The 23138-nt window shown below is 54.3% G+C and overlaps 2 protein-coding genes and 1 non-coding gene across 9 annotated transcripts in view; all 3 read right to left on the reverse strand.

Moving 5' to 3' along the window:
- Nucleotides 1-2012: 2012 nt before the first annotated feature.
- Nucleotides 2013-9343, reverse strand: ARRDC2 (arrestin domain containing 2). Of its 2 annotated transcripts, none has more exons than XM_047776573.1 (8): nt 8794-9343; nt 5636-5702; nt 5306-5453; nt 4403-4505; nt 4053-4309; nt 3714-3876; nt 3362-3537; nt 2013-3202 (listed from the first exon to the last, which is right to left on the reverse strand). In XM_047776573.1, the coding sequence occupies exons 1-8, from the start codon at nt 9050-9052 to the stop codon at nt 3149-3151; spliced, it is 1227 nt and encodes a 408-aa protein (XP_047632529.1). In that variant the 5' UTR covers nt 9053-9343; the 3' UTR covers nt 2013-3148. The 2 variants fall into 2 exon arrangements, with proteins under 2 accessions (XP_047632529.1, XP_047632528.1); XM_047776572.1 differs by lacking the exon at nt 8794-9343 and adding an exon at nt 5808-6969.
- A 1563-nt stretch (nt 9344-10906) lies between these two features.
- KCNN1 (potassium calcium-activated channel subfamily N member 1) overlaps nt 10907-23138 on the reverse strand; it is a 34322-nt gene continuing 22090 nt past the window's right edge. For 2 of the 6 annotated variants that reach the window (XM_047776580.1, XM_047776574.1), the window contains exons 6-10: nt 22816-22926; nt 20629-20756; nt 15257-15265; nt 14958-15027; nt 10907-11523 (exon numbers count right to left, since the gene is read on the reverse strand). In XM_047776580.1, coding sequence (XP_047632536.1) covers nt 11269-11523; nt 14958-15027; nt 15257-15265; nt 20629-20756; nt 22816-22926 — 573 coding nt within the window. In that variant the 3' untranslated portion in view covers nt 10907-11268. Of the gene's footprint in view, nt 11524-14957; nt 15028-15256; nt 15266-17352; nt 17430-20628; nt 20757-22815; nt 22927-23138 lie in introns of those variants that run through there. The other 4 variants (XM_047776578.1, XM_047776575.1, XM_047776579.1 and 1 more) reach the window with 4 other exon arrangements.
- Nucleotides 22111-22182, reverse strand: TRNAQ-UUG (transfer RNA glutamine (anticodon UUG)). The gene has a single exon. It is a non-coding gene; the product is annotated as a tRNA-Gln (tRNA).

The following is a 23138-nucleotide window of genomic DNA, read 5'->3' on the forward strand; positions in this document are numbered from 1 at the left end:
TATCTGTACCAGAAAATCCTCCTCCCTTAGGGATCAGGTTCCAGATAGTTGCAGACACAGGAGTTCTGAGGACACGAGATGACTTGTCCTCCCAAGCCCCCCAGGGGAAAGTTTCAGAGGACTCAATTCATATCCACTGTTGCAATAAACACCTTAGACCCTTCTTAGTTTGAAATATGGATCTGGAAACGGGGATCTTGCATCTCCCACAACCCAGCTGATGGGGAACACAGCCCTTCCTGAGGCTGACATTTTGGGGTCTAGGTGAGTATGCTGTGGGATCCTCTCCCCTCCACTGGGCCCCAAGGAACCCCAAGTCCAACAAACTCCAAGCTTGATGGCAGACCAGCTGCCCAGGGTGGATGCTGGATGGGGGGCTGCGTGAACCCTAGGACCAGGAGCCCCTGGAAATCAGGGCCCAAATTTAGACTGGGGAGGGGGTGACTGAGGCTGTGGGGAGGTATTCCAGAGTCTCAGATGGGGAAACTGAGGCTCAGAAGCAAGTGACCTGCCCGTCATCACACAGAGAGCCAAGCCTGAACCCAGAGCTCCCACTACCCAACTCCTGAGTCCCCCAGTCCTCAGCCCTGCCCCTCCAGGATGCCAGTTAATTTTCACTGCCTTGGGCAGGCTGGTGGGTGTAGCCAGAGCTATCAGAGAGCTGGTCTAATTAGGCCCCACCCAAAAGGGGCTTGGCCTGGTGTCCAGGGTGAGCCTGGGCTTCTGGGAGAGGCACCATGGTGCGCACATGGCCTGTGGGGTTTGGATTCCAGAGTTCCAGGGCCAGATTTTTGAGTGGCAGCTCTGTTAGTCTTTACCATGAGTTCCTGGGCATGTCGCCTTGCTCTGATAGACTTACTTTTCCCACTTGCAGCTCCAGAACAATGACAATCTCCACACCATCCAGGCTGCCTTAGAGCCCAGCGAATATTCAAACAAGTCCTCGCATATGCACGACCACAGCAGTGCTATAGTGAAAAATTACCAAGCCACGATCACCAAAACATGGAAACAGTCCAAGAGGAAAACAATCTAAGATCAACTCCAAAATCAAGGGGATGGGGGTGGAGGAAATGAGTGGATTAATCAAATGTGGCTCGGGAGTTCCCATTGTGGCACAGTGGAAATGAATCCAACCAGGAACCATGAGGATGCAGGTTCAATCCCGGTCCCTGCCCAGTGGGTTAAGGATCCAGCGTTGCTGTGAGCTGTGGTGTAGGTTGCAGATGTGGCTCGGATCTGGCGTTGCTGTGGCTGTGCCGTAGGCCAGTAGCTACAGCTCCGTTTGGACCCCTAGCCTGGGAACCTCCATATGCCATGGGTGCGGCCCTAAAAATACAATAGATAAATAAATAAATAAAAAATGTGTCTCATCCACACGGTGGAATATTATTTGGCCAGCAAAAGGATTAAAGAATTGATTCCTCCTGCCACAAAAGTGGCTGAACCTCCAAATACATCATGCTGGGTGAAAGAAGCCAGACTCAAAAGGCCTGAATATACTATGACCCCATCTACATGAAATGCTGAGAATATGGAAATCCATCAAATCCACAAACAGAAAGCATGTGAGTGGTTGCCTTGGGCTAAGGGAGGGGGGATAGGGAGTGACTGCTAATGGGGTCAAGGGTTTCCTCTGGGGCACTTGAAAATATTCTGGAATTAGCAAGAGGTGGTTGCACAACATTGTCCTAAAGGCTGAGGAATTGTACACTTTCAAATGGTATAGGAATTGAACCTCAATAAAAGCAAAAACAGCCCAGACTCCACAGTCAGGCATCCGCTTCTACATCTGCCTGTCCCCTCCCCCCACCCCCACCCCGCCTTCCACACTCCCAGCCTCTGAGACAACATCCTGCACATGTCTCAGCCTCACCTTTACCTTCTGGCCAATGGGCTCCTCAACCCTTCACAGCCTGGAATTCTGTCTGAGATCTAGACCCACTGATGGTGGTTCTGGGCCACCCCAGCTTCCTTGGGCATCTGGAGGCAATAAACCATGAAGCCCAGCCTTTTCCTCTGTGCTTTTTAATTTTTTTTTAAAAAAAATAATTATACAAAAGAGAACAAGTTAAGGCTTGTCAGAAATGTGGAGTCCCAGGTGGGGGCCCTGCCTCCGCCAGGCCTGGGACTCTGCACTTGGGGGCTTGTCCAGCGGCCCCGCCGTGTTCTGTCCCTCCAGGACACAGGGAGTATCCAGAAGCACATTGGCCCTTGGTCCCCACAGCCTGGTTTAATGCTCTGCTGTCCCTGTCTTGAAATTCTTGAAATTCTTGGTTCTTGAATAAGGGGCCTTGCATCTTCATTTTGCAAAAATTATGTAGCTGGGTCTTGTCTGCTCCACTTGGAGCCTGGATTTCTTGGGCTATACAGTATTCAGGCAGATCTTATGTCTTGGAGTGTGTGGAAGGGTCCCCCAGGCAATTCAGCCTGGGCCAAGAATCTCTGACTTGCAAAGGTTTCAAAGGCTGAATTGCTGCCCCTATTGCCTGCTGGCTCCACAAGGGTCTGACAACCTGCTTTCCCTGAATGCCTCATTCCTGGGCCCTCTTGCCCGCCCGCCGATCTTACTGTAAGGCCTCAACTGAGGCACTTGCCCTCTGAGCCCCAGTTCTGAGATCAAGGGGGCAGTCTCCAAACATCACTCAGCTCTGACCCTCTTCGACTTTTTCTTCTTCTTGATCGCCTGCCTTCTGAGCTCTTATTCATATGCCAAAGCCTTCGGTAAAAAAGCCCTTTCCTCCACAAAGCCTTCTCTGCTCCTCCTTTGGACTCTCCCAGCTTCTGGGTCCCTTTTTCTGGTCCCAAGATTTATGTTTGACTCTGTCTCACCCAGACTGGAGGCTTCGAGGGACCCTAGGCTGGCTGCCAGGCCAGCATAGACAAGTTGAGTTGAACAGTCTCAGACCCTACGCTGGACATTTGATCCCTTAGGAGGACCAGTCCAGATATGTCAGACTCCACAGACTGGCTTCTTCCTCTGTTCTGTGTGATGTCAGAATGGCCCTGTCCCATCCCGAGACTCAGTTTCCACAACTTCACTGCAGTCAGGATGGTCTGCTTTTGACCCAGTCACACCTCACTCATGTCCACGGCTGGCTGGAAGGAGTACAACCTCATCCTTGGAAATATCCACTTGCCACTCAGTTCAGCAGGTCATGCAGCGTGGCCTCACAACCTCTGATGGTGGGTTTGGATCCTCCTGGGGCGAGGGTGGGATGGGGAAAGATCTCATCAGGTCTCAGGATGCCCTGGAAGCTCAGGAACACCCCTCCCCGCACCTCTCCACTCACTCAGAGGACACGCAAGGCGGGTTCAGGCCCCGCAGAAGCACAGGGGTTTCTTGAACCCCCCAGCTCACCTCGGAGTACAGGGGCGGCGGGCGGTAGCGAAACTCCTGGATGTAGGTGAAAAAGGGGCCTTCGGGGCTCATGTTAGGGTCCTGCAGTAGTGGGAAGGGGCTCTGCTCCACGGCTGCAGCTGCAGCTGCAGCTGCCACCTCGTCGTCGGCCACCACCTCGGAGTACTCGGGAGGGGCTGGAATCAAGAGACAAGGTGGGTGAGGCTGCCACAGGAGGCAGGGAGCCTCCTGCCACCCCAACATGATTGTTACTGAGCACTTTTATGGTTGGGGAGGGCACGGGGCTAGAGGGAGAATCAGCTTGGCGCCCCGCCCCACCCCCCCATCCCCTGCTGCAAGGTGGAGAGCTCACCTTCAGGCCGCTCCGGCAGGACCCCCAGCCCCCAATCCAGCAGGAAGCTGGCATGGCTGCCCACGCTGGACGAGCGGCTGCCAAAAGGATGCAGAGGGATGGTGCCGATGACCAGCGGAAGCTCCAGGAGCAGCTTGGATGAGCCTGGGATGTCCACGCAGACCTGGAGGAATGAGCCATAATGAAGGGCGCCTGGGCAGCCTTGGCCACACCCTCCTACAGGAGGTCCAGAGGCCCCGGCTCTAGCCTGGCACCAGGGTGGATGGGTGGCGGAGCCCAGCCTTGGGGACAGAGATACACCCCCACCCACCCACCCCTGGGCCTCCAAGAATACTCTACCTTGAGGGCATAGTCCACATGCAGCACGCGGCAGTGCAGGATAGAGGGACCCACAGGAGGGATCCGCAGCGCCCGGCCCTGCCACAGTGCCCGATGCCCAGGGCCCACAGGCTCCCCTGAGAGACTAGCCACCACTGATCGTTTCTGTTTGCGGGCACCTCGTGCCATGAAGGTCTGTGTCTGGACCACAGCCGCTCGGGGCAGCACTGGGCGTGTGGTGCCATTGTCGATCTCGGCGAAGACGGGGATCACCTCACCTGTAGAGGGGAGGGGCAGGGCCTCAGTTGCAGGTCGCCACCTGCAACCCCGACACTGGCCTGCTCTCCACTCCAGCCCCTCCCATGTACTACCTGGTGTGTACCCCTTGCGGTCAATCTTGGCTGAGAGGGAGACAAGGCCACGGTTACTGTACCAGGATCGGGCGATCTTCTCCCGAGCTCCCGCTTGAGGGGCCTGGTGGGATGGAGGAAAAAGATGTCAAACAGTCCTGCTGTACAAACTACAGACCACATGGAGCTTCTAAACCCTCAGCTGAAGGAGAAGGGCCAGGGCCTACTTTCCAGGTTTCTTTTCAACAATCCAAGAACTGTGTCTAAAATGGGTTCAAGGAGTTCCCATTGTGGCTCAGTGGTTAATGAATCTGATTAGGAACCATGAGATTGTGGGTTAGATCCCTGGCTTCGCTCAGTGGGTTAAGGATCCGGCGTTGCTGTGAGCTGTGGTTAGGTCACAGACGCGGCTCTGATCTGGTGTTGCTGTGGCTCTGGTGTAGGCCGGTGGCTACAGCTCTGATTTGACCCCTAGCCTGGGAACCTCCATGTGCCGCAGGTGTGGCCCTAAAAAGACAAAAGACAAGATAGTAATAATAGTAGTAATAAAATAAAATGGGTCCAGGAATAAGACCCACCTCATTAGGCCGAAAACAAAGTGAACAAGCCAAGCACTTAGGGTGTAATCAGTGCTCAGGAGGCCATTACTACCATAAGCTTTGTGCCTGATTTCACAGACAAAGCATCAGGAGGCTCAGAGAGGGTGAGACGCTCGCCCAGAACCACAAAGCAAATTGGTGCAGCTGTAATTTCCACCTGGATCTACTGGACTTCCCATGCATGCCTGCCTCCCTCCCTGCCAGGGATCAGCTGTGACCCCCACTTTGTGTAGGGACTGAGGAGCCAGTCATCAAGTAGCTAAGAAACTTTGCTTGTGGAACTCCCACCCCACCTCCCCACTACCCCACAAGGGCAGCCACTCACCAGCAGAGCTGGTGTGTTGATGTCCACAGGCTCGATAACAGTAAACACCTTCCTTGTGCGGCGGGCAGGGACCCAGGGACGGTGCAGGGTGGCTTTGATGCAGTATCGGACACTGCCATGTTTGCCTTCAAATGAAGTTACTAGAGTCCTAGGGGTGGAGGGAAGGGGCTTCAGGGAGTGAGCTCCAGACACCCAGGTGGGGGATTCCCAAAGACTCAGGGGGATGAGAGACACAAGACACTTGGGCCTCCTCCCCAGATCCCCAGCAGTGCAGTCCCAAACCCGGAAGGAGCTGCAGGCTAAGGGACCCCCACCCTCACAATGACTTACGGTGGCAGCTGAAAGCTGAATGGGAACTCATGGCGCCCAGGAGGTAGTGTTGTGATCTCTCCGGTGTCTGCAGGTAGGAGCAAGAGAGAGAGGAAAGCTCAGTGGCTGCGCAGAACTCCCGGAGCCCTGGAGCACGCGCAGCACGCGCGGTGTAGGGGTCCCGGTCTGGTACCTGGTGCAAGCAGCGTGGCGCGGTGGTTCACAAACTCCACGCGCTCGCTGTAGCTTTGTGTGTACGCGGTGCTCGAGCCCGCGCTGCGTGACTCGGTCCAGTGCACATGGGCGCGGCCTCGCGCGCGCAGCTTCAGGGTGCCCACGCGCGCCGGGCCCGTCAGCTCCAGCAGCACCCGGCCGACCACTGCCTGGCCGCCGCTGAACACGGGCTCGGCGCCCGCGCTCGCACCATCCAGTTGCACCATGAACGCCTTCACCTTATCGAACAGCATCACCGCTGGGATGCGAACTCACGTCGCGCCGTCCCTAGCTTCGAACCCGCGACACGGTGGCGCAAGGTGCCAACGCCGCAGCCTCAAGACGCGAACTCGGAAGAGACGCGCAAGCGCATTCCCCCACTCAGCCAGAAACTGCTCACAGCCTACGCTGGCGCCGCATTTATACGGCAGGGAGGGTGGGGCGCGGCGCCAGTCCCGCCCCCGGAAGGGAATACGCCAATGGGGCGCGACGAGAGGCGTGGTTCCACCCAGGCGTGGAGCAAAATAACAAAAGCTCGGGCTGGAGGTCGGCTGCCTTCCGCCCTCGGGGATCCTGGGGTGAAACAAGCATCGCAGGACAGGACGAATATCCGTCAGACTCCGGGAATAAAAAGAAAAAACAGGCCTGGAGGCGGGACCTGGGCCTGAGGTCGCCCAGCAAGAGATTCTGTCGGCTTAATTATCACCAATCGGCCGCCAGTTGCAGACGTGACTCGACGCACATTCAGCCCAAGCTAGAGGGGTGTGAAATGGCCTGGCCCCAGTCGAGGCCCTAAGAACTTAAGACTAACTACCTCGGGCTTCAGTTTACCCACTCTGTGCAATGGGAGAAGGAGGAAGTGGATGGCGCCTCCCTTCACTCGGGTGCCTGCTGCCCCCTCCTCTGATTCGAAACTCGCTAAGCTGGCTGACCTGGGCTAGTGACAACCCCTTGGAACCTGAGTTTCCAGGTTTGTAGAGCCAGAAGAAAATCAGTCCCGACGTTAGGGTTGTGCATGAATCATAGTGTAGCCCCTACTCGACCACTCCCAGAGCCTCTCTCCCAGCCTGACAACCACTACTCGGCTGCACCTTAGCTCTTTTGCCCAGGCTATTCCTACCATCCGGCTTTCCCTTTCCAACTTTCAACTATGGCCCACACCCCGCCCCCTCCGCACGACCCCCCGCCGCCACATCTCCGCCAACTCCTACTTGCCCTCCAGACCTAGTTCATCCCCTCACTGACAGAACCAAGTACTGGAGAAGCTCTAGGAACCCTCGGGTTCAGAGCTGGAGTGTCCCTTTGGGGACGGTAACCTCTCTCTGGGCCCCAGCTTTCTCAAAGAACCGCGAGTAGAATTTCCAAGTCGGAGGCGGCTTGCTCACGATCTGCGGGGCATCTGCGCCCTCTGGTGGCACGGGAATGCACTGCCTCTCCAACCCACCCTCTACCTTGGCCATCCCCTTTAAGTCTGGCTTAGGCCAGGTGGGCCGCCCCATCCCCACCCCCGCCCCGCCACTGCTCAGCATCCCAACGGGCCTCAGCTAGGAGGCCTCAGCACCCCAACGGGGGGCATCTATAACCAGTCACAGCCAGCCAGTGATAGGGGGCAGGACAGGCCGGAAGAGAGAGGTAGAGGCTGTCCACTCAGTGATCAGCCTGAGGGACTGCCTGGAGGAGGGGGCTCTGGGACTGAAATAAGAGGTTGAGACCTTTTCTCAGGTCTAAGAGGAGCCTAAAAGGAGGCGAAGAGGCCATAAGCCCAGGAGGGGATGGGCAATGAAGGGGAGATGGGAAGGCTCCTACTGAGTCAGGGCCCTCAGTCCAGTTCACAGCTGGGTCCCCAGAGGCCCAGAGACAGGCAGGGCCCCATGAGGGGTCACACAGCAGCTCCACAAATTTCACCCTTCCAGTATCTTAAGAAAGCCACCAGTAAGTGAGACCAGCCCCAATTTCGCTCGAGTCACAGGGAAAGGGAAGTGCCTACAGGGCCCCTTCCTGCCTCACCCCATGCTGGCTACACCTCAGTTTCCATAGCTGGTCAGGCGAGCCCTCACACCTGGGGGCTGCTGGGACAAGGCTGCAAACCTGCATGCAAAGCATCTGGTGTGTACAGTGCCGGAAAAAAAAAAAAACGGGTGTGTGGTGGGTATTGCAGGCAGGGAGCCAAGCCTGAGCTGCTTCCTGCCTCCACCCATTTTGCCAGCGGGTATGGTGAGGTCTGCCTTCCCTGAGAGGAGGTGGTCAGGGCAGCCCAGAGAGGCTAGCATCTTCCTTAGCCACACAGTACCATATTGTGACACAGACTTACTCCTTCTGTGGCCCCTGTTCTGCTCCTGACTGGCTGTACAGCCTGAGGGTAGGGATCTCAGGTTCAGGGCAAGGGAAGGCCATGTCCAAGACCTAAGACTGCCAGCCCAAGTCTCCTCCCTGCCTAGGATGCAGTCCTACCCTCTCATGTGCAAACACCACCAGAACCCCCAACCCTGCGAAGAGCCCTTCCTTCAAACACAGGGAAAGAGCACTGACAGTACATGAGACAGGGCCCTTCTTTGGGAATCAGAGGTCCCAGGCCTGGGGCTAACGTGGCATCTTGTGATCCAGAAAGGATTTCCCAGCTCCACCCAGGGATTCACCCAGACTCCCATTTAGTGCGTGTGTGGTGGAGGGTGAGGGGGTGGGGTGTCTCCACTGCAAACCTCTAAGTCGAGGTTGTCCCGGCTCTGAATGGGGTGCACCCAGATCCTGGGAGGGATTCCTGGGAAAGAGGGCTTAGGAAGTGGGTAGGTGCGTGGATGTCCCGGTAGGAAGGTCCACACCCCGGGGAAGAGGTCTCCACTTCATGAGGAGGATCACCCAACTGCACAGCCTCTAAGTCGAAAGGCTGGCTCCGGAGAGGGGGGCCCACTCCTCGGAAGAAGGTCCCGGGGTATCTTGGCTTGGGGGTGGGGGTTGGAGGGGCTCACCTCGGAGAAGCAGCTGCCGCCGCCGCAAGTACGTCTCGGCAGCCGCGTAGTCGCTGGACACGGCGTTTATACCCACGCTTCGGCCCTCGAGCCAGTGCGTGGCCGCCCAGCCGCGGGCCGCCACCTCGAGCGCTCGCACCCGCAGCGGCGCGGCCGCCTCCAGCAGCACCCGGCCGCACAGCCGCTCCCCGCCGCGGTACGCGCCGCCCGGGCCCCGCGCCAGCTCCAGCACGAAGCTGCGCACGCCCCCCAGGTGCATGGCGCGGGCCGGGGCCCACGGCGGGGAGGACGCTCCCGGCGGGGGCCCGTCGGGCCCGCGGAGGCCGGGCGCGCCGCTGGGGAGCGTCTGCAGGCCTCCCAGGTCTCAGCGCTGGTCCTTGCCGCCGCCGCCTCCGGGTGCCCCCCAAGCTTTCTCCTCCTTCTACAAACTTGTGCGGGCGCCGCGGGCCTGCGCGGAGTTGGCTGACTTCCTGATTCTCTGCGTCCGCCTTCGTGACGCGCTCGGCCCTCAGGGGACCTGCCGCCCGCGTGCTGGCGCGGCTGACTTTGCTACCCCTCAGCGCCGGGCGGGCCCTGCTTTCGCAGGGTAGGCGCTGTTGAGTCAGAGGCGGGCGGGGGCGGATGTGGATGGCGTGGAGCTACCCGGCTCTGTCTTGTGTCCTCATTCGTCCCCTACCCGGCACCTTTGGACCGGGCGCCGCCCCAGCCTCCTCCCTGGTCTCCCTGCCACCATCTGGTTGTTCCCCAGACACACCAAACTCGGATCTTGGCTCTTGGCCTTTGCACTGGTTGTTTTGTTACTTGGAACGCCCTTTTCCAATGTACCCACTCTCGCCCAGATGTCACCTCCTCAGAGTCATGCTCTGGGCTTATTTCTTTATGGTTCTGGTCGCTGTGTTTGCAACTGCTGTGTGTTTACTGTGCTTCCTCCATCAGCCTGAGTGCTCCCAGGGGTGAGCCCTGTGCCCTATTCTTTGGCACCTGATCTTACAGAAGAAGAAACTGAGGCTCCCAGAAGGGCAACCACTGGCCAGAAGCACCCAGCTGTGGCACAGTCTGGCTTGAACCCATGTCTGACCACTGCCCACCGACACTTCCCCAGACACTCTTGCTCTTGGGCCCATCCTATCATCCCCAAACAGATGGCCCCTGGCCTTATCAGAGGCTGCCAGGGCCTGGGCTCTCAGCTGGGCCCAGATTAGCCTCCCTCTCCACCCAGGGCCCAGCATCTGCCAAGTGCCTGGCACCCCCACCCGACTCCAGCATTCTGAGCCCAAGGCCTGAGGGGACCTGATTCTATTTGTTTGGAAACTTCCCCTCCATCCTACCCCAGGAGGTCCTCTCTCACCCCAGGATCACACCACTCTTCTCCCCATGGAGAGCCCTCCACCAATTCCTCTTGACATGTAGAACCCCCAATTTAATCCCTGGCTCCCCATCTCCCTCATTCTGTAGGTGGCTTCACTTCTCCGAGTCTCCCCGTCCAACTATGGTCAGGTCCTGAAGACTGGATGGCCCTCCTTACTCACATTACTCCCCCTCTAGACTATGGGCCCTGCTGGAGCCTGGCTCATAGTGGGTGCTCCAGCAAAGCCAGCTGGAAGGACCTCCCGATTATCTGCTGCCTCCTGCAGGCCAGGCCATGCCCTCCACTTATTTATTTATTTACTCATATTTTTTAGGGCCACACCCACGACATATGGAAGTTCCATATGGAGTCAAATTGGAGCTGCAACTGCCAGCCTACACCACAGCCACAGCAATGCCAGATCTGAGCTGGCAATGCTGGATCCTTAACCCACTGAGCAAGGTCTGGCATTGAACCTGCATCCTCAGGGATGCTATTCAGGTTCTTAACCTACTAAGCCACAGGAAGAACTCCTGGGCCATGCCCTCTGGAGGGGCCTCCTACTGGGGCCAGGTGGGACTGATGTAGATGTCCTCAGGGAGTTGTCCCTGACTGAACTCAGGTCCAGGAGTCTGCCAGGCTAGGATAGTGATGGGATGGGCTCACTGTGACCCCCAAATCCTGTCTGGGCCCTGGGGTCGGATGTCCACCTCCCATGTTATGTGATTATGGGTGTGCCCCCAGCCACACACAACAGGCAGCAGCTGGGTGGGTCCTGCTTTATTTGGAACTGGCAAGGACCCCTCTCCTGGCTGCTCCACACCCACCAGGGGCCTAGGGAGAGCCAGGGGGCCAGGGGACTAGAGGAAGCTCCGGGCTCCTGCAGCTCCAATCAGGGAGGAAGCAGTGGTCGGTGGCCCGCCCCTGCTCTCACCTGCGGTTTGGCCCTGCCCTCTGCCCGGACAGTCTAGGAGGGGCGCGGTGGGGCGCGCCCCAGTCCACTCAGCCCAACTCAGCTTCGGCTCCTTGAACTCCAAGAGGCGCCACTGTACAGGGCTTCCCGGATGGCATGGAGGTGGCGGCCACACGATGGCCAAGATTGAGGGGTCTGGTGGCAGGCAGGGCCGTCACCCGCAGTCTGAAGGGGCCACGGGTTGCCACCGGTGTGGGGAACTCCGAGTCACCTGGTCCGAGGGGCCGGGGCCAGGCCGGGGAGGCAGGGGTGGTGGGGGCGGGCGTATGGCTTGGGCGATGAGGCCGGGTAAGGCCTGCAGGGAGGTGCCCAATGCATCCAGGCGGCTTTCGAGGGCAGCCAGGCGGACCTCAAGTTCCTCGTGCTGGGCGTGCAGCTCGGACATGAGGTCGTACATGACATTCTGGGTCTGCCAAAGACAGAGAGGGTTGGAGAGAGAGGAGAGGCCAGGTAAGAGAGAGGGAGGGATGGACACAGAGAGAGATGGCAGAACAGCCCTGGTAAGGGGACCCAAATGAGGGGCAACTGTGAGGGCACCACCAGCCCAGCCAAAAGGAATGGTGGGAGAAGACGCAAGGGGAGAGACAGGAGTTTTTGTTTTGGCCATGCCTGTGGCATGTGGAAATTCCTGGGCCAGGGATCGAACCCACACACCCGTGACCCAAGCCGCTGCAGTGACAATGCCAGATCCTTAACCTGCTGCGCCATCAGGGAATTCTTGAAAGACAAGTCTCGAATGCCAGGCTCAGGGCCAGCAGATGAGGGGAAGGTCAAAGGAAATCCTGGGGACAAGTGGATGGAACAAGAGCAGCCCTGAGGGGATGAACTAGCCTCATGGCACATAAAGCCAGAAGGTGGTCTTGGATGATTCTGGGCTGATGTTGCTCCAGGCTGGGGTCTAGGTGGAGGGGGAGAAGGCTCAGTTGCAAGCTGTCCCCCGCTCCTCACATTAGACTGGAAAGGGAATAGGGGGAGAGGGGACCACCCCAAGGATCTGACCCAATCAGAGCAGGGAACACAACAGACACAGTTACAGTCACAGCAGGTGGTGGGACACCCCTGTCACCTAGACTGCTCCCCCTAACAAAGCAAGCAGGGGCTGGTTCTGCCAGTGTCCAGATAGGCCCCCAGGCGCAGGGATGGAGGAGTGGGGGGCCAGCCATGCAGGGATAGCCCTCGATGCAGACGCCACTATGGCCACCAGGTGGCGCCAGAACACCGTTCCGTGTCAGCCTAGCTCCGCGCAGACCGACTGTCCAGGGGGACCGCAGCTCACCATCAGCCCTGGACCTCAGCTTGGAGGATTTAAGGGGTTGTGTCATCCCTCACCCCCACCCCAGCTTCTCGTTCTGTGGGAGGGAGACAGGTCATTCACACCAGAGCTCCTTCTTACCACAATGAACCCGCAGCCTCTCCTCTCCATCCCCATGCCTTTACCTGGTCTGTGCCTTCTACCCTTTCCTGTTACTGCTTGGCCAACCTCATGCAAGGGTGAACACCGGCTCTGGGCCCCTCCTAGGGCCAGAGACTCGCACCCCAGCCTGCCTCGTGCTGCCACACAGTCCCCAGGGCCAGAGGGTAACATCTGGAGGCACCCTACTCTTTTTGGCGCTCTCTAAGTTTTAATTTTAATTAATTTAATTAACTAATTTATTGTCCTTTTTAGGGCTGCACCTGTGGCATATGGACGTTCCCAGGCTAGGGGTTGAATTGGAGCTGCAGCTGCCGTTAACTATGCCACAGCAACCCTGGGTCTGAGCTGCATCTGCAACCCATGCCGCAGCTTGCAGCAATGATGGATCCTTAACCCACTGAGCAAGGCCAGGGATCGAACCTGAAACCTCATGTTTCCTAGTCGGATTCGTTAACCACTGAGCCACGATGGAAACTCCTAGAAATTCACATTTTAATCATGTAATAAAGTGTGATATAGACCATCGAAAACCATTTTAGTACCTGAGTTTTTCAAAGGCGTTTGATATGTATTTAGAGGTATAATCTCATATGACATCAAATTAATAGGCTAAGGATTTCTGTTTGGGTTTTTTTGGCAACCCCATGGCATATGGAGTTCCTGGGCCAGGGATCATATCCGAGCAGTGGTTGTGACCTGTGCCACAGCTGTGGCAGCGCTGGATCCTTTAACCCCCTGTGCTGGGCCAAGGATTGAATCTGTATCCTGGTGCTGCACAGACGTCACCGATCCCATTGCACCACAGCAGGAACTCCTGGCTAAGGATTTCTACATGAGCTTAGGATTATGCTCTTTCTACTACCAGTTGAATTATTTCTTTGGGGTTCTAGAATATGTTTTTTCCTCTGTAATGCTCCCTTCCAAATTAAGTTTGTGTAGGTTAGTAGTATTAAATTACATTCTCTTGCTAATGATAAAGAGAGTGAGTCCAAAATGTGACGAGTATAAGATAGCAGAGGACTTAACATTTTCTAAAGATAACATTAAATTAGGCTCAGATAGATTAATTGATCAGGAGATGGAGCCAATTAGCAAAGTTCACACTCGAACTATTTGTGAAAGGTATGCCATTGGTCAGACGGGAGTTCAGAATAGTGTGACAAATATTCTGAGAGTTTGCCCAACTAAAGTTTGGTCAGTTGACATATCTTCTAATGGATTAATAAAAAATGGGGAAAAGATGGGACCTGACATTAGAACGAAGAGATTCATTTATAACACAAACCAATCTTTTTTTTTTTTTTTGTCTTTTTGTTGTTGTTGTTGCTATTTCTTGGGCCGCTCCCGGGGCATATGGAGATTCCCAGGCTAGGGGTTGAATCGGAGCTGTAGCCACCGGCCTATGCCAGAGCCACAGCAAAGCGGGATCCGAGCCGCGTCTGCAACCTACACCACAGCTCACAGCAACGCCGGATCGTTAACCCACTGAGCAAGGGCAGGGACCGAACCCGCAACCTCATGGTTCCTAGTCGGATTCATTAACCACTGCGCCACGACGGGAACTCCGCACAAACCAATCTTAAAGAGGTCTTGCAATCAACTTTAATTTCCTGAAAGATGTCTAATTGCTATATAAATAAGCTTTCTCTTGATGCTATAATTTGAATTTTTATCTAGAGCAAATTTGTTTTTCTCTTAAATTTTAGACATTCCTATATATGAAAATACCACGTCACCAATTTAGCCCACTAATTACTACATATCCTTATTAAAGCTATTTTATTAGCTATTAATTTTAAAAAGTAGCTGCCAACATTAAGAAGTAACGATTTTACACACAGATGGAGTTTTCCAGCATCTATTTTCCTTTCTTAATCTCTTTCTTTTTCTTTCTTTCTTCCTTTCTTCCTTCCTTTCCTTCCTTCCTTCCTTCCTTCCTTCCTTCCTTCCTTCCTTCCTTCCTTCCTTCCCTCCCTCCCTCCTTCCTTTTTTTTTTTTTTTGGCTACCTCTACAGCATACGGAGTTCCTGGGCCAGGGATCAGATCTGAGCCGCAGTTGCAACTACACCACAACTGCGGCAATGCCAGATCCTTAACCTACTGTGCTGGTGGGGATAGAACTTGTGTCCTGGCACTGCAGAGATGCAGCCTATCCTACTGTGCCACAGTGGGAACTCCCTGACATCTTTCTAACAATCAGAGCCTCTGGCCACAGTGGACACTTGCGGACAGGGCTCATGTCACCTGGTGTGATCTCTGCCCACCCTGCATTCCTTGCTTGAGTCACCTGTCTGCACCCCAGCACTGTCCCTCCCTCCCAGGCAGGAGCTGGGCCCTGTCCTTTACTGAACACCTCCCATCCTCCTCTGAATGCTGAACCAACCCCTTCTGGCCCAGGGAGCTGTCCTGCCCCACTCTCCCCTGCTTACCTTGGCCAGGTCTGCGAGCGTGTTGGTCTGGTCATTCAGTTTCCCTTGCTCGATTTTGACACTCCGGAGCCTAGGGGACAAGTGGGTGGGTGGGGTTCTGTGGGGGCTGCAGTGGGGCCAGGGATCTTTCACGTACCCACCCCACCCAGAGCCACCTTGTAGGATATGCAGCGAGGGATGAGCGGCAAGCCCCCTTGCAGCCCATTCCCTTCCAGCATGCAGGGTGCAGCAGCGCCTGCGGGGTGGTTCAGCCACCACCCTCGGAACCCACATGCACTCACCCCCAGCAAGTGACTTACTTCTGAGCTCTGGCAGGACCCGGCGGAGCAGAGAGAAACCACAAGGCAATTTTAATCTCAGCACACTGGGCGGAACGTGTCCAGCCCTGCCTGCCTCCCACATGCACCAATCCAGGGCCATGCCAGGGGGGCTCCCAGACAGCAGAGGGGCCACTGCCCTTGCTCTCGGGAGACATCCAGCCTCTGAGTGGGTGGATCAGCCCTCAGGGATGTATCCTCCCTCTGTCCCCTCCTTCCAGCAGCGCCCACCCAGCAAATGCAGCTGCTTTCAACCCTTCAGCCGCACTGTTTGCCAGCCTTTGCCAAGGCCCCAGCCCTGGAGGTGGCATTTAGTCCAGAAAAGTACCCACACCATTTCAAGAGGGGGAAACTGGGGCCCAGAGGGGCAAAGCCAGTGCTTACTGGCATCCCTGGAAGGATCTGAACCTGTACCTACCACTTGGCCTCTGAGACCCTGGCCCCCTGGACAGCTGCCCATGGGGTGGGGTGGGGGGAGTTGCCCAGGGTGTGTCCTCACCCCTCCTTTCCACCCCATCTGTAGCTAAAATGACCCAGAGAGACTGTTCAGAAGGACTCTCCTCCTCACTGGTCCAAACTCAAGCCCTGCATGCCCACATGTGATAGATGCTTGGGGAGGCCCCTCGGGGCTCACCCATGCTGGGTGCTGCCCGGACCCCTGAGAGGACCCAGCCCTTGGTCTGGAGAAGTAGAAGTGGATGGAGACAGCCCCAGACCTGGAATTCTGGGGGTGCTGCCCTAGAGAGGAAACAGAGGCTTGCCAAGGAGCCACTGACATGCCTTCCCTGGGGAAGTCTTTTTTTTTTTTTTGGCTGTGCCCTTGGCATGTAGAAGTTCTCAGGCCAAGGATCGAACCTGCACCACAGCAGCAACCCGAGCCACTGCAGTGGCCACACTGGATCCTTAACCCACTGAGCCGTATGGGAACTCCCAGGGGAGTCATTCTTGACTTATCTAGAACCTTCCCATTGTGGCTTAGTGGTAACGAACCCAATCAGTATCCTTGAGGACACAGGTTCGATCCTGGAACTTCCATATGCTATGGGTACAGCTCCTAAAAAGCAAAAAAAAAAAAAAAAAAAGATATATTGAGGTCCTAATCCTCAGTATCTCAGAACATGACCTTATTAGGAAATAGGGTCTTTGTAGATTTAACCAGGTTAGGATAATTAGTGTCTTTATAAAAGGGGGGAAATCTGGACATAGACACACATAGAGGGAAGACTGTGTGAAGCCAGAGAGAGACACTTCAGGAGGCTGGATGGTTGGAGCGATGCTTCCACAAGCCAAGGAATGCCTGAGGCTCCCAAAAGCTAGGAGAGAGGCCTGGAACAGACCATCCCCGAAGCCTGCAAAAGGAGAATGACCCTGCCGACACCTTGATTTTGGACTTCTGGTCTCCAGAGCATTGGGGTCATAAATTCTGTTTGTTTGTTTCTCTTTTTTAGGGCCGCACCTGTGGCATATGGAAGTTCCTGGGCTAGGGATTGAACTGGAGCTTCAGCTGCCAGCCTACGCCCCAGCCACAGCAATGCCAGATCTGAGCCATATTTATGACCCTCGGCTTTTGGCAACACTAGATCCTTAACCCACAAGGCCAGGGATTGAACAAGCCTCCTCAAAGACATTGTGTTGGGTTCTTAACCCGCTGAGCTGCAATGGGAACTCCTCATGAATTCTGTTTTAAACCACCCAGGTTGTGGTACTTGGTAAGGCTGCCCGAGGAGATGCGTACACTCCCCAGACCCACACTGTGTTCCTCAATCCGTCCTCTCCGAGACCATTTCTTCCTTTTCAGTGGCTGCTCATAAGAGTGTTCCCATTGTATGAGCAGCCAGGGCATCTTCTTTTTTTTTTTTTTTTTTGGTCTTTTGTTGTTGTTGCTATTTCTTGGGCCGCTCCCATGGCATATGGAGGTTCCCAGGCCAGGGGTTGAATCGGAGCTGTAGCCACCGGCCTACGCCAGAGCCACAGCAATGCGGGATCCGAGCCGCATCTGCAACCTACACCACAGCTCACAGCAACGCCGGATCGTTAACCCACTGAGCGAGGCCAGGGATCGAACCTGCAACCTCATGGTTCCTAGTCGGATTCGTTAACCACTGCGCCACGACGGGAACTCCAGGGCATCTTCTTGAGCTGGATACTCATGTACCTGCAGACGGTACCTCCGGTCTCCCTGGCACCTGTGCTCATTCCCACCTCCCCCCACCTTTGCCCAACTTGTGTACACTCCTTGGTATGCTTGCCCACCACCCAGTTTCCTACCCAAATCTCAGCTACCCTTCAGGCCCTAGTTCACACCTGTTTGATTTCATCAGCTACTCTCATAAAGCCACCTTGTGGGGGGCAGAGCAGGGGGACCTAAGGGTGAATGAGACAGTCCTGCCCCAGAACAAAGGGACACTGGTAATTCACCCAGCAGGTGCCTTCTCCGCAGACCTGGTTCTCCTGAATTCCTACCTTCCCACTTCCCCCAAAGAGCCTTCTGAGACATCTCTTAGAGCAATGTCCAGAGCAGGGCCGTGTCTGTGGCCCCCATGCCTGGCACACCAGCTGGTGCAGGAAATGCTTGTGGATGATCGAATGAACATACTGAGGGTGGTAATAACCACAATAATGCCAGTTCCCAGTTTCTGAAAATACTGTGGCAGGCAGGAGGCAAGTTATCTGATCACCCCAATTGTGACATACTCCATTCCTGGAGAAGAGGCCCATTACCACTGTCGCTACTTCATTGATAAGAACATGAAGCTTGGAGTAGCATAGTCCCTTGCCAAGGGCCCCACAGTTAGGTGACAGAGACCAGATGGGGACCCAGCGGTCAGTAAACAGCTGTTGGAGGGTCAACAAGGAGGTTCTTGGGGTCTGGTGAGGAAATACTGTGTGGCAGGCAGGAGGCAAGTGAAGTCAAGTAAGCAGGGTACCAACTTGGGTATCCTGTTGGGTACCCAACAGGGGAAGCAGAGACAGGGAGCACAGACTGGGGGCGCCATGTGTTACTTAGTGCTTGCTCTGCGCCAGAGACTTTGCCAGGCATTTCTGCACATCCCTCCATTTAGACCTGCCCACAGTCCTGTGAAGTAGGGGCTGTTATCATGAGAAATTAATCTAATCATAACAGTAAACACAATAAATGTAAATGGACTAAATGCTAGCTAAAAAACAAGGATGGTACAGTAAACATAATAAAAAATACCTGGACTAAACTTTCTAACTACAAGACAAGGATGATAGGGGCTCAAGGAGATTTTCAGGGTGATGGATTTGTTCATTATCTTGACCATGGTGATAGTTGCATAGGTGTACACATATTAACACTGTTCAAACTGTACACTTTAAATAGGTGCAGTTGACTGTATGTCAATTATACCTTAACAAAGTTCGTCTCTAAATAGAGGCAAAAGTGATTTGAAAGGATTAAAAAAATTCAAGTGCAGCTGGCTGAGCTTCCTCTCCCCTGGTCTGGTTTCCCTGTGGGTCACACTCCTTTACTCTCTGGTGGCCCAGGAGTTGGGTTGCCCTAGCCACACCCTGGGGTCTCCCCCAAACCAGCTGCCCCAGCTGTCCCATTGTACCACTCACATGAGGGCTCTCTGTGCTGCCTCCCAACTCTGTTCCCCATGGCTGACTTGGTTGCCTTCCTGGTTGTACTATTCAGACCCTAAGATTGTTTGCCTCACTGTCTGATTCATCAGCTCCTGAGTCTGGTCTGGGAGTTCTTAGGGCAGGGACCCACCTGAGTCACCTAGAGAAGCCCAATTGTGCCTGGGGGTTTCCAAGAAATAAGAGATGGGAATGCATGGGATCATTTTGAAAAGTGCCTAAAAACACATTTTTTTTTCTATTTTAAATCAGGTACCATGTGATTCAGCTCTAATTTATGTCTGAGTGCCTAACCCCGTAAAATTTGGAGCTCTTTAAGTTCTAGACTGGGCACTGTCTCATATACTCTCTAAATAGCTCCTGAGTATTGAAATGTAGCTGGTCTGAATAAAAATAGACTCCAAGTGTAAACTACATACCAGACTTAGAGGATTTAGTACTAAAAACTTTCTAAAATATCTCATTAATGATTTTTACATTCATCACATTTCTAGATAAATTTGATTGGATAAGTATATTAAAATTAATTTCACTTATTTCTTTTCATCTTTCTTTTTTTCCCCCCTTTTTGGCCATCCCATGGCATATGAAGCTCCCAGGTCAGGGATCAGATCTGAGTCACAGTTGCAACCTACCCTGCAGCTGTAGCAATGATGGATCCTTAACCCACTGTGCCCGGTCGGATCAAACTTGCATCCTGGCACTCCAAAGATGCTGCCCATTCCGTTGTGCCATGGCAGGAACTCCAGAAAATTTTAAATTATATATGTGGCTCATGTGGTATTTCTTGTGGACAGTGACTGGCATATTATAGTCTATAGGCCAATCTGGATAAACACTTGTTTTGGAAAATAAAGTTTTCTGGGAATATAGCAACACTCATTCATCTTTGCTGCCTTCCTGCTACAACAGCAGAGCTGAGTGATTGTGACGGAGACCTTTTGGGCCACAAAGCCTGAAATAATCAATATCTGGTCCTTCACAGAAAAAGTTTGCCAACTCTGGCTGCAGAGTGGACTCACCTGAGGAACTTAAACTTGAGCTCATGCTGCATCCCAGACTCTATTGTAACTGGTTTTGGGTTGGATATGGCCTGTGGGTTTTTTTTTTCAGCTGAGCTCACAGCATGTGGAAGTTCCAGGCCAGGGATCAAACCTGTGCCACAGCAGTGACCCAAGTTGCTACAGTGACAATGCCAGATCCTTAACCCACTGTGCCTCAAGGAAACTCTGACAGCCAGTGGGATTTTAAAAAGCTCCCCCACCAGGTGACTCCAATGAGCAGCCAAAGATGAGAACCACTTGATTAAATAGTTCTCAGGACAAAGGAACAACAGAGGAAATCATGTAATCTCTAATTACCCCACATGATCACATGAATTAGGCCATAAATTTAATTATGCGCTTCCTAGAAGCCAGAGCAAAGAGGGGAAATTGCTTCAATGTCCAAGAGCTATTCCAGAGAATAATACATGCTTCCTGCCACTTATATTGGGTGGTTTGCATAATTTATCAGAGGTGACTGTCCTGGATAAGTACTGGGCCCATCACTGTCCCCCTCTAATCATCCCACCCTCCCACCCAACACAGAAGCTACAGGCCCCAATCAAGTGGCCACCCAGCCCAGGAATGGCCACCATAAGGCCACAACAAGCTGCCTGGCCTAGTGTGAGGCCTCCTCCTGGGAGCCATGGCTGCCTCTGCGCCAGGCGGACACAGAAACATGAGTGGGAAAGGTGCTGGACTTACTGATGGATGGCTTGGAGGAACTTACGCTGGTGTTTCCGAACCCGGGCGTGGTCTGGCTTCTTCACCAGCCTGGTATGTTTGTAGATGAGCCACGTCTCCCTGAGAACATTAGCAGCGGCATTTTTAACCTGAGGCCAGAGAAAGAACAGTACCTTAGTGTAGGCACAAAACTACGGCATGTTCCAGAAATTCATGGAAATGGCCCTCTGGGGTCCTGGGACTGTAGGGCAGGGCCCTGTTCACACATCCACATCTGTGCTGTGTGTGTGTCTGCCTAACACACATCTCTCACCACGGGCCAGACCATTTTTATACACCTTCCAGATGTTAACTCAGTGAATATGTGTCTCTCTCTCTCTCTTTCTTTTTAATCTTTTTTTTTAGCGCTGTGCCCATGGCATATGGAAGTTCCCAGGCTAGGGGTTGAATTGGATCTGTAGCTGCTGGCCTACACCGTAGCCACAGCAACACCAGATCTGAGCTGCATCTACAACCTACACCACAACTCACGGCAACGCTGGATCCTTAACCCACTGAGTGAGGCCAGCGATGGAACCCACATCCTCATGGATACTAGTCAGATTCTTAACCTACTGAGCCACAACAGGAACTCCTTTTTTTTTTTTGTCTTTTTGTCTTTTTCCTAACAGCCACACCCACAGCACATGGAGGTTCCCAAGCTAGGGGTCTAATCGGAGCTGTAGCCACCTGCCTACGCCACAGCCACAGCAACGCCAGATCCGAGCCTCATCTGCAACCTACACTACAGCTCACAGCAATGCCTTAACCCACTGAGCAAGGCCAGGGATCAAACCTGCAACCTCATGGTACCTAGTCAGATTCGTTTCCGCTGCACCACAATAGGAACACCAGGAACTATTTTTTTTGCTTTTTAGGGCTGTACCTGCAGCATATGGAAGTTCCCAGGGTAGGGGTCAAATTGGAGCTGCAGCAGCTGGACTACACCACAGCCACGGTCACAGCAACTCGGGATCCAAACCACATCTGCTACCTACACTACAGCTTGCAGCAATGCCAGCTCCTTAACCCACTGAGCTGGGCCAGGGATGGAACCCACATCCTCATGGATACTAGTTGGGTTCTTAACCCACTGAGCCACAACAGGAATTCCCTATCTCTCTCATTTTTTTTTTATTTTTTTGTCTTTTTTTAGGGCCACACCTGCAGCATATGGAGGCTCCAAGGCTAGGGGTCCAATAGGAGCTGAAGCCACTGGCTTATGCCAGAGTAAAGCAACACAGGATTTGAGCCACGTCTGCAACCTACACCACAGCTCAAGGCAATGCTGGATCCTTAACCCACTGAGTGAGGCCAGGGATCAAAGCCACGTCCTCATGGATACTAGTCGGGTTTGTGAACCGCTGAGCCACAACGAGAACTCCTCATTTTTTAAATTTCTTTTAAACTTTTATTTACTTCTTTTTTGGCTGAGGCATGGAGCAGCGTGATATGCGATCTCAGTTCCCAGACCAGGGATTGAACCTGGGCCACAGTGGTCAAAGCACTGAGTCCTAGCCACTAGACCACCAGGGAGGTCTCTCTCTCATTTTCTACCTGGGAAAACAGAGGAACAGAAAGACCATCCTGGAGTTGCCGTCGTGGCGCAGTGGTTAACGAATCCGACTAGGAACCATGAGGTTGCGGGTTCGGTCCCTGCCCTTGCTCAGTGGGTTAACGATCCGGCGTTGCTGTGAGCTGTGGTGTAGGTTGCAGACGCGGCTCGGATCCCGCGTTGCTGTGGCTCTGGCATAGGCCGGTGGCTACAGCTCCGATTCAACCCCTAGCCTGGGAATCTCCATATGCCCCGGGAGCGGCCCAAGAAATAGCAACAACAACAACAACAACAGACAAAAAGACAAAAAAGACAAAATACAAAAAAAAAAAAAAAAACCATCCTGCAGAGATCATGTAGTTTGTAAGCTGCACCTGGCTGCCTGGCCACGGAACCCCTGCCTCCTGCTGAGTGGCCCACGACTGGCTGTGACTGGGCACAGAAGTGGAAACCTGTGTCCATCGCCATGTCTCTGTGCACGACTCATGGGTGTTCTCACAGTAGCACAGCCCAGGGCTGGCTGGGCACATACCATATGTGAGAAGTGAGGTGGGAAGGGTCTGCCCTTGATGACCAGGAGGCGAGGTGGCTGTGATGGGGGCCGGTGTCCTTACCCGCTTGGTGAGCTGAGTGTCCATCATGAAGTTGTGCACGTGTTTCTCTGCCTTGGTGAGCTCCAGCTTCCGGGCCACCACAGCCACCACGAGCGCCGTGCAGCCAGCCCCCTAAATAAAGAGGGCAAGGTGTACATAAGGGTCCATCCCATATGGGTCACAAATAGGACACCCTTCCTCCTCCAGGAAGCCTGCCTGGTTCCCCCCGCCCCCCGACCTTTGTCCTCCAAGCCTGCAGCAGTGGCAGAGCCTACCTGCTGAGTTCATTGACTCCCAGCCCCACCGGCTTGACATCCACCGAATGTCCAGGGAGCCTGTGCCAC

The sequence above is a fragment of the Phacochoerus africanus genome, chromosome 4, assembly GCF_016906955.1.
Source record: "Phacochoerus africanus isolate WHEZ1 chromosome 4, ROS_Pafr_v1, whole genome shotgun sequence".
Classification (NCBI taxonomy): domain Eukaryota; kingdom Metazoa; phylum Chordata; class Mammalia; order Artiodactyla; family Suidae; genus Phacochoerus; species Phacochoerus africanus.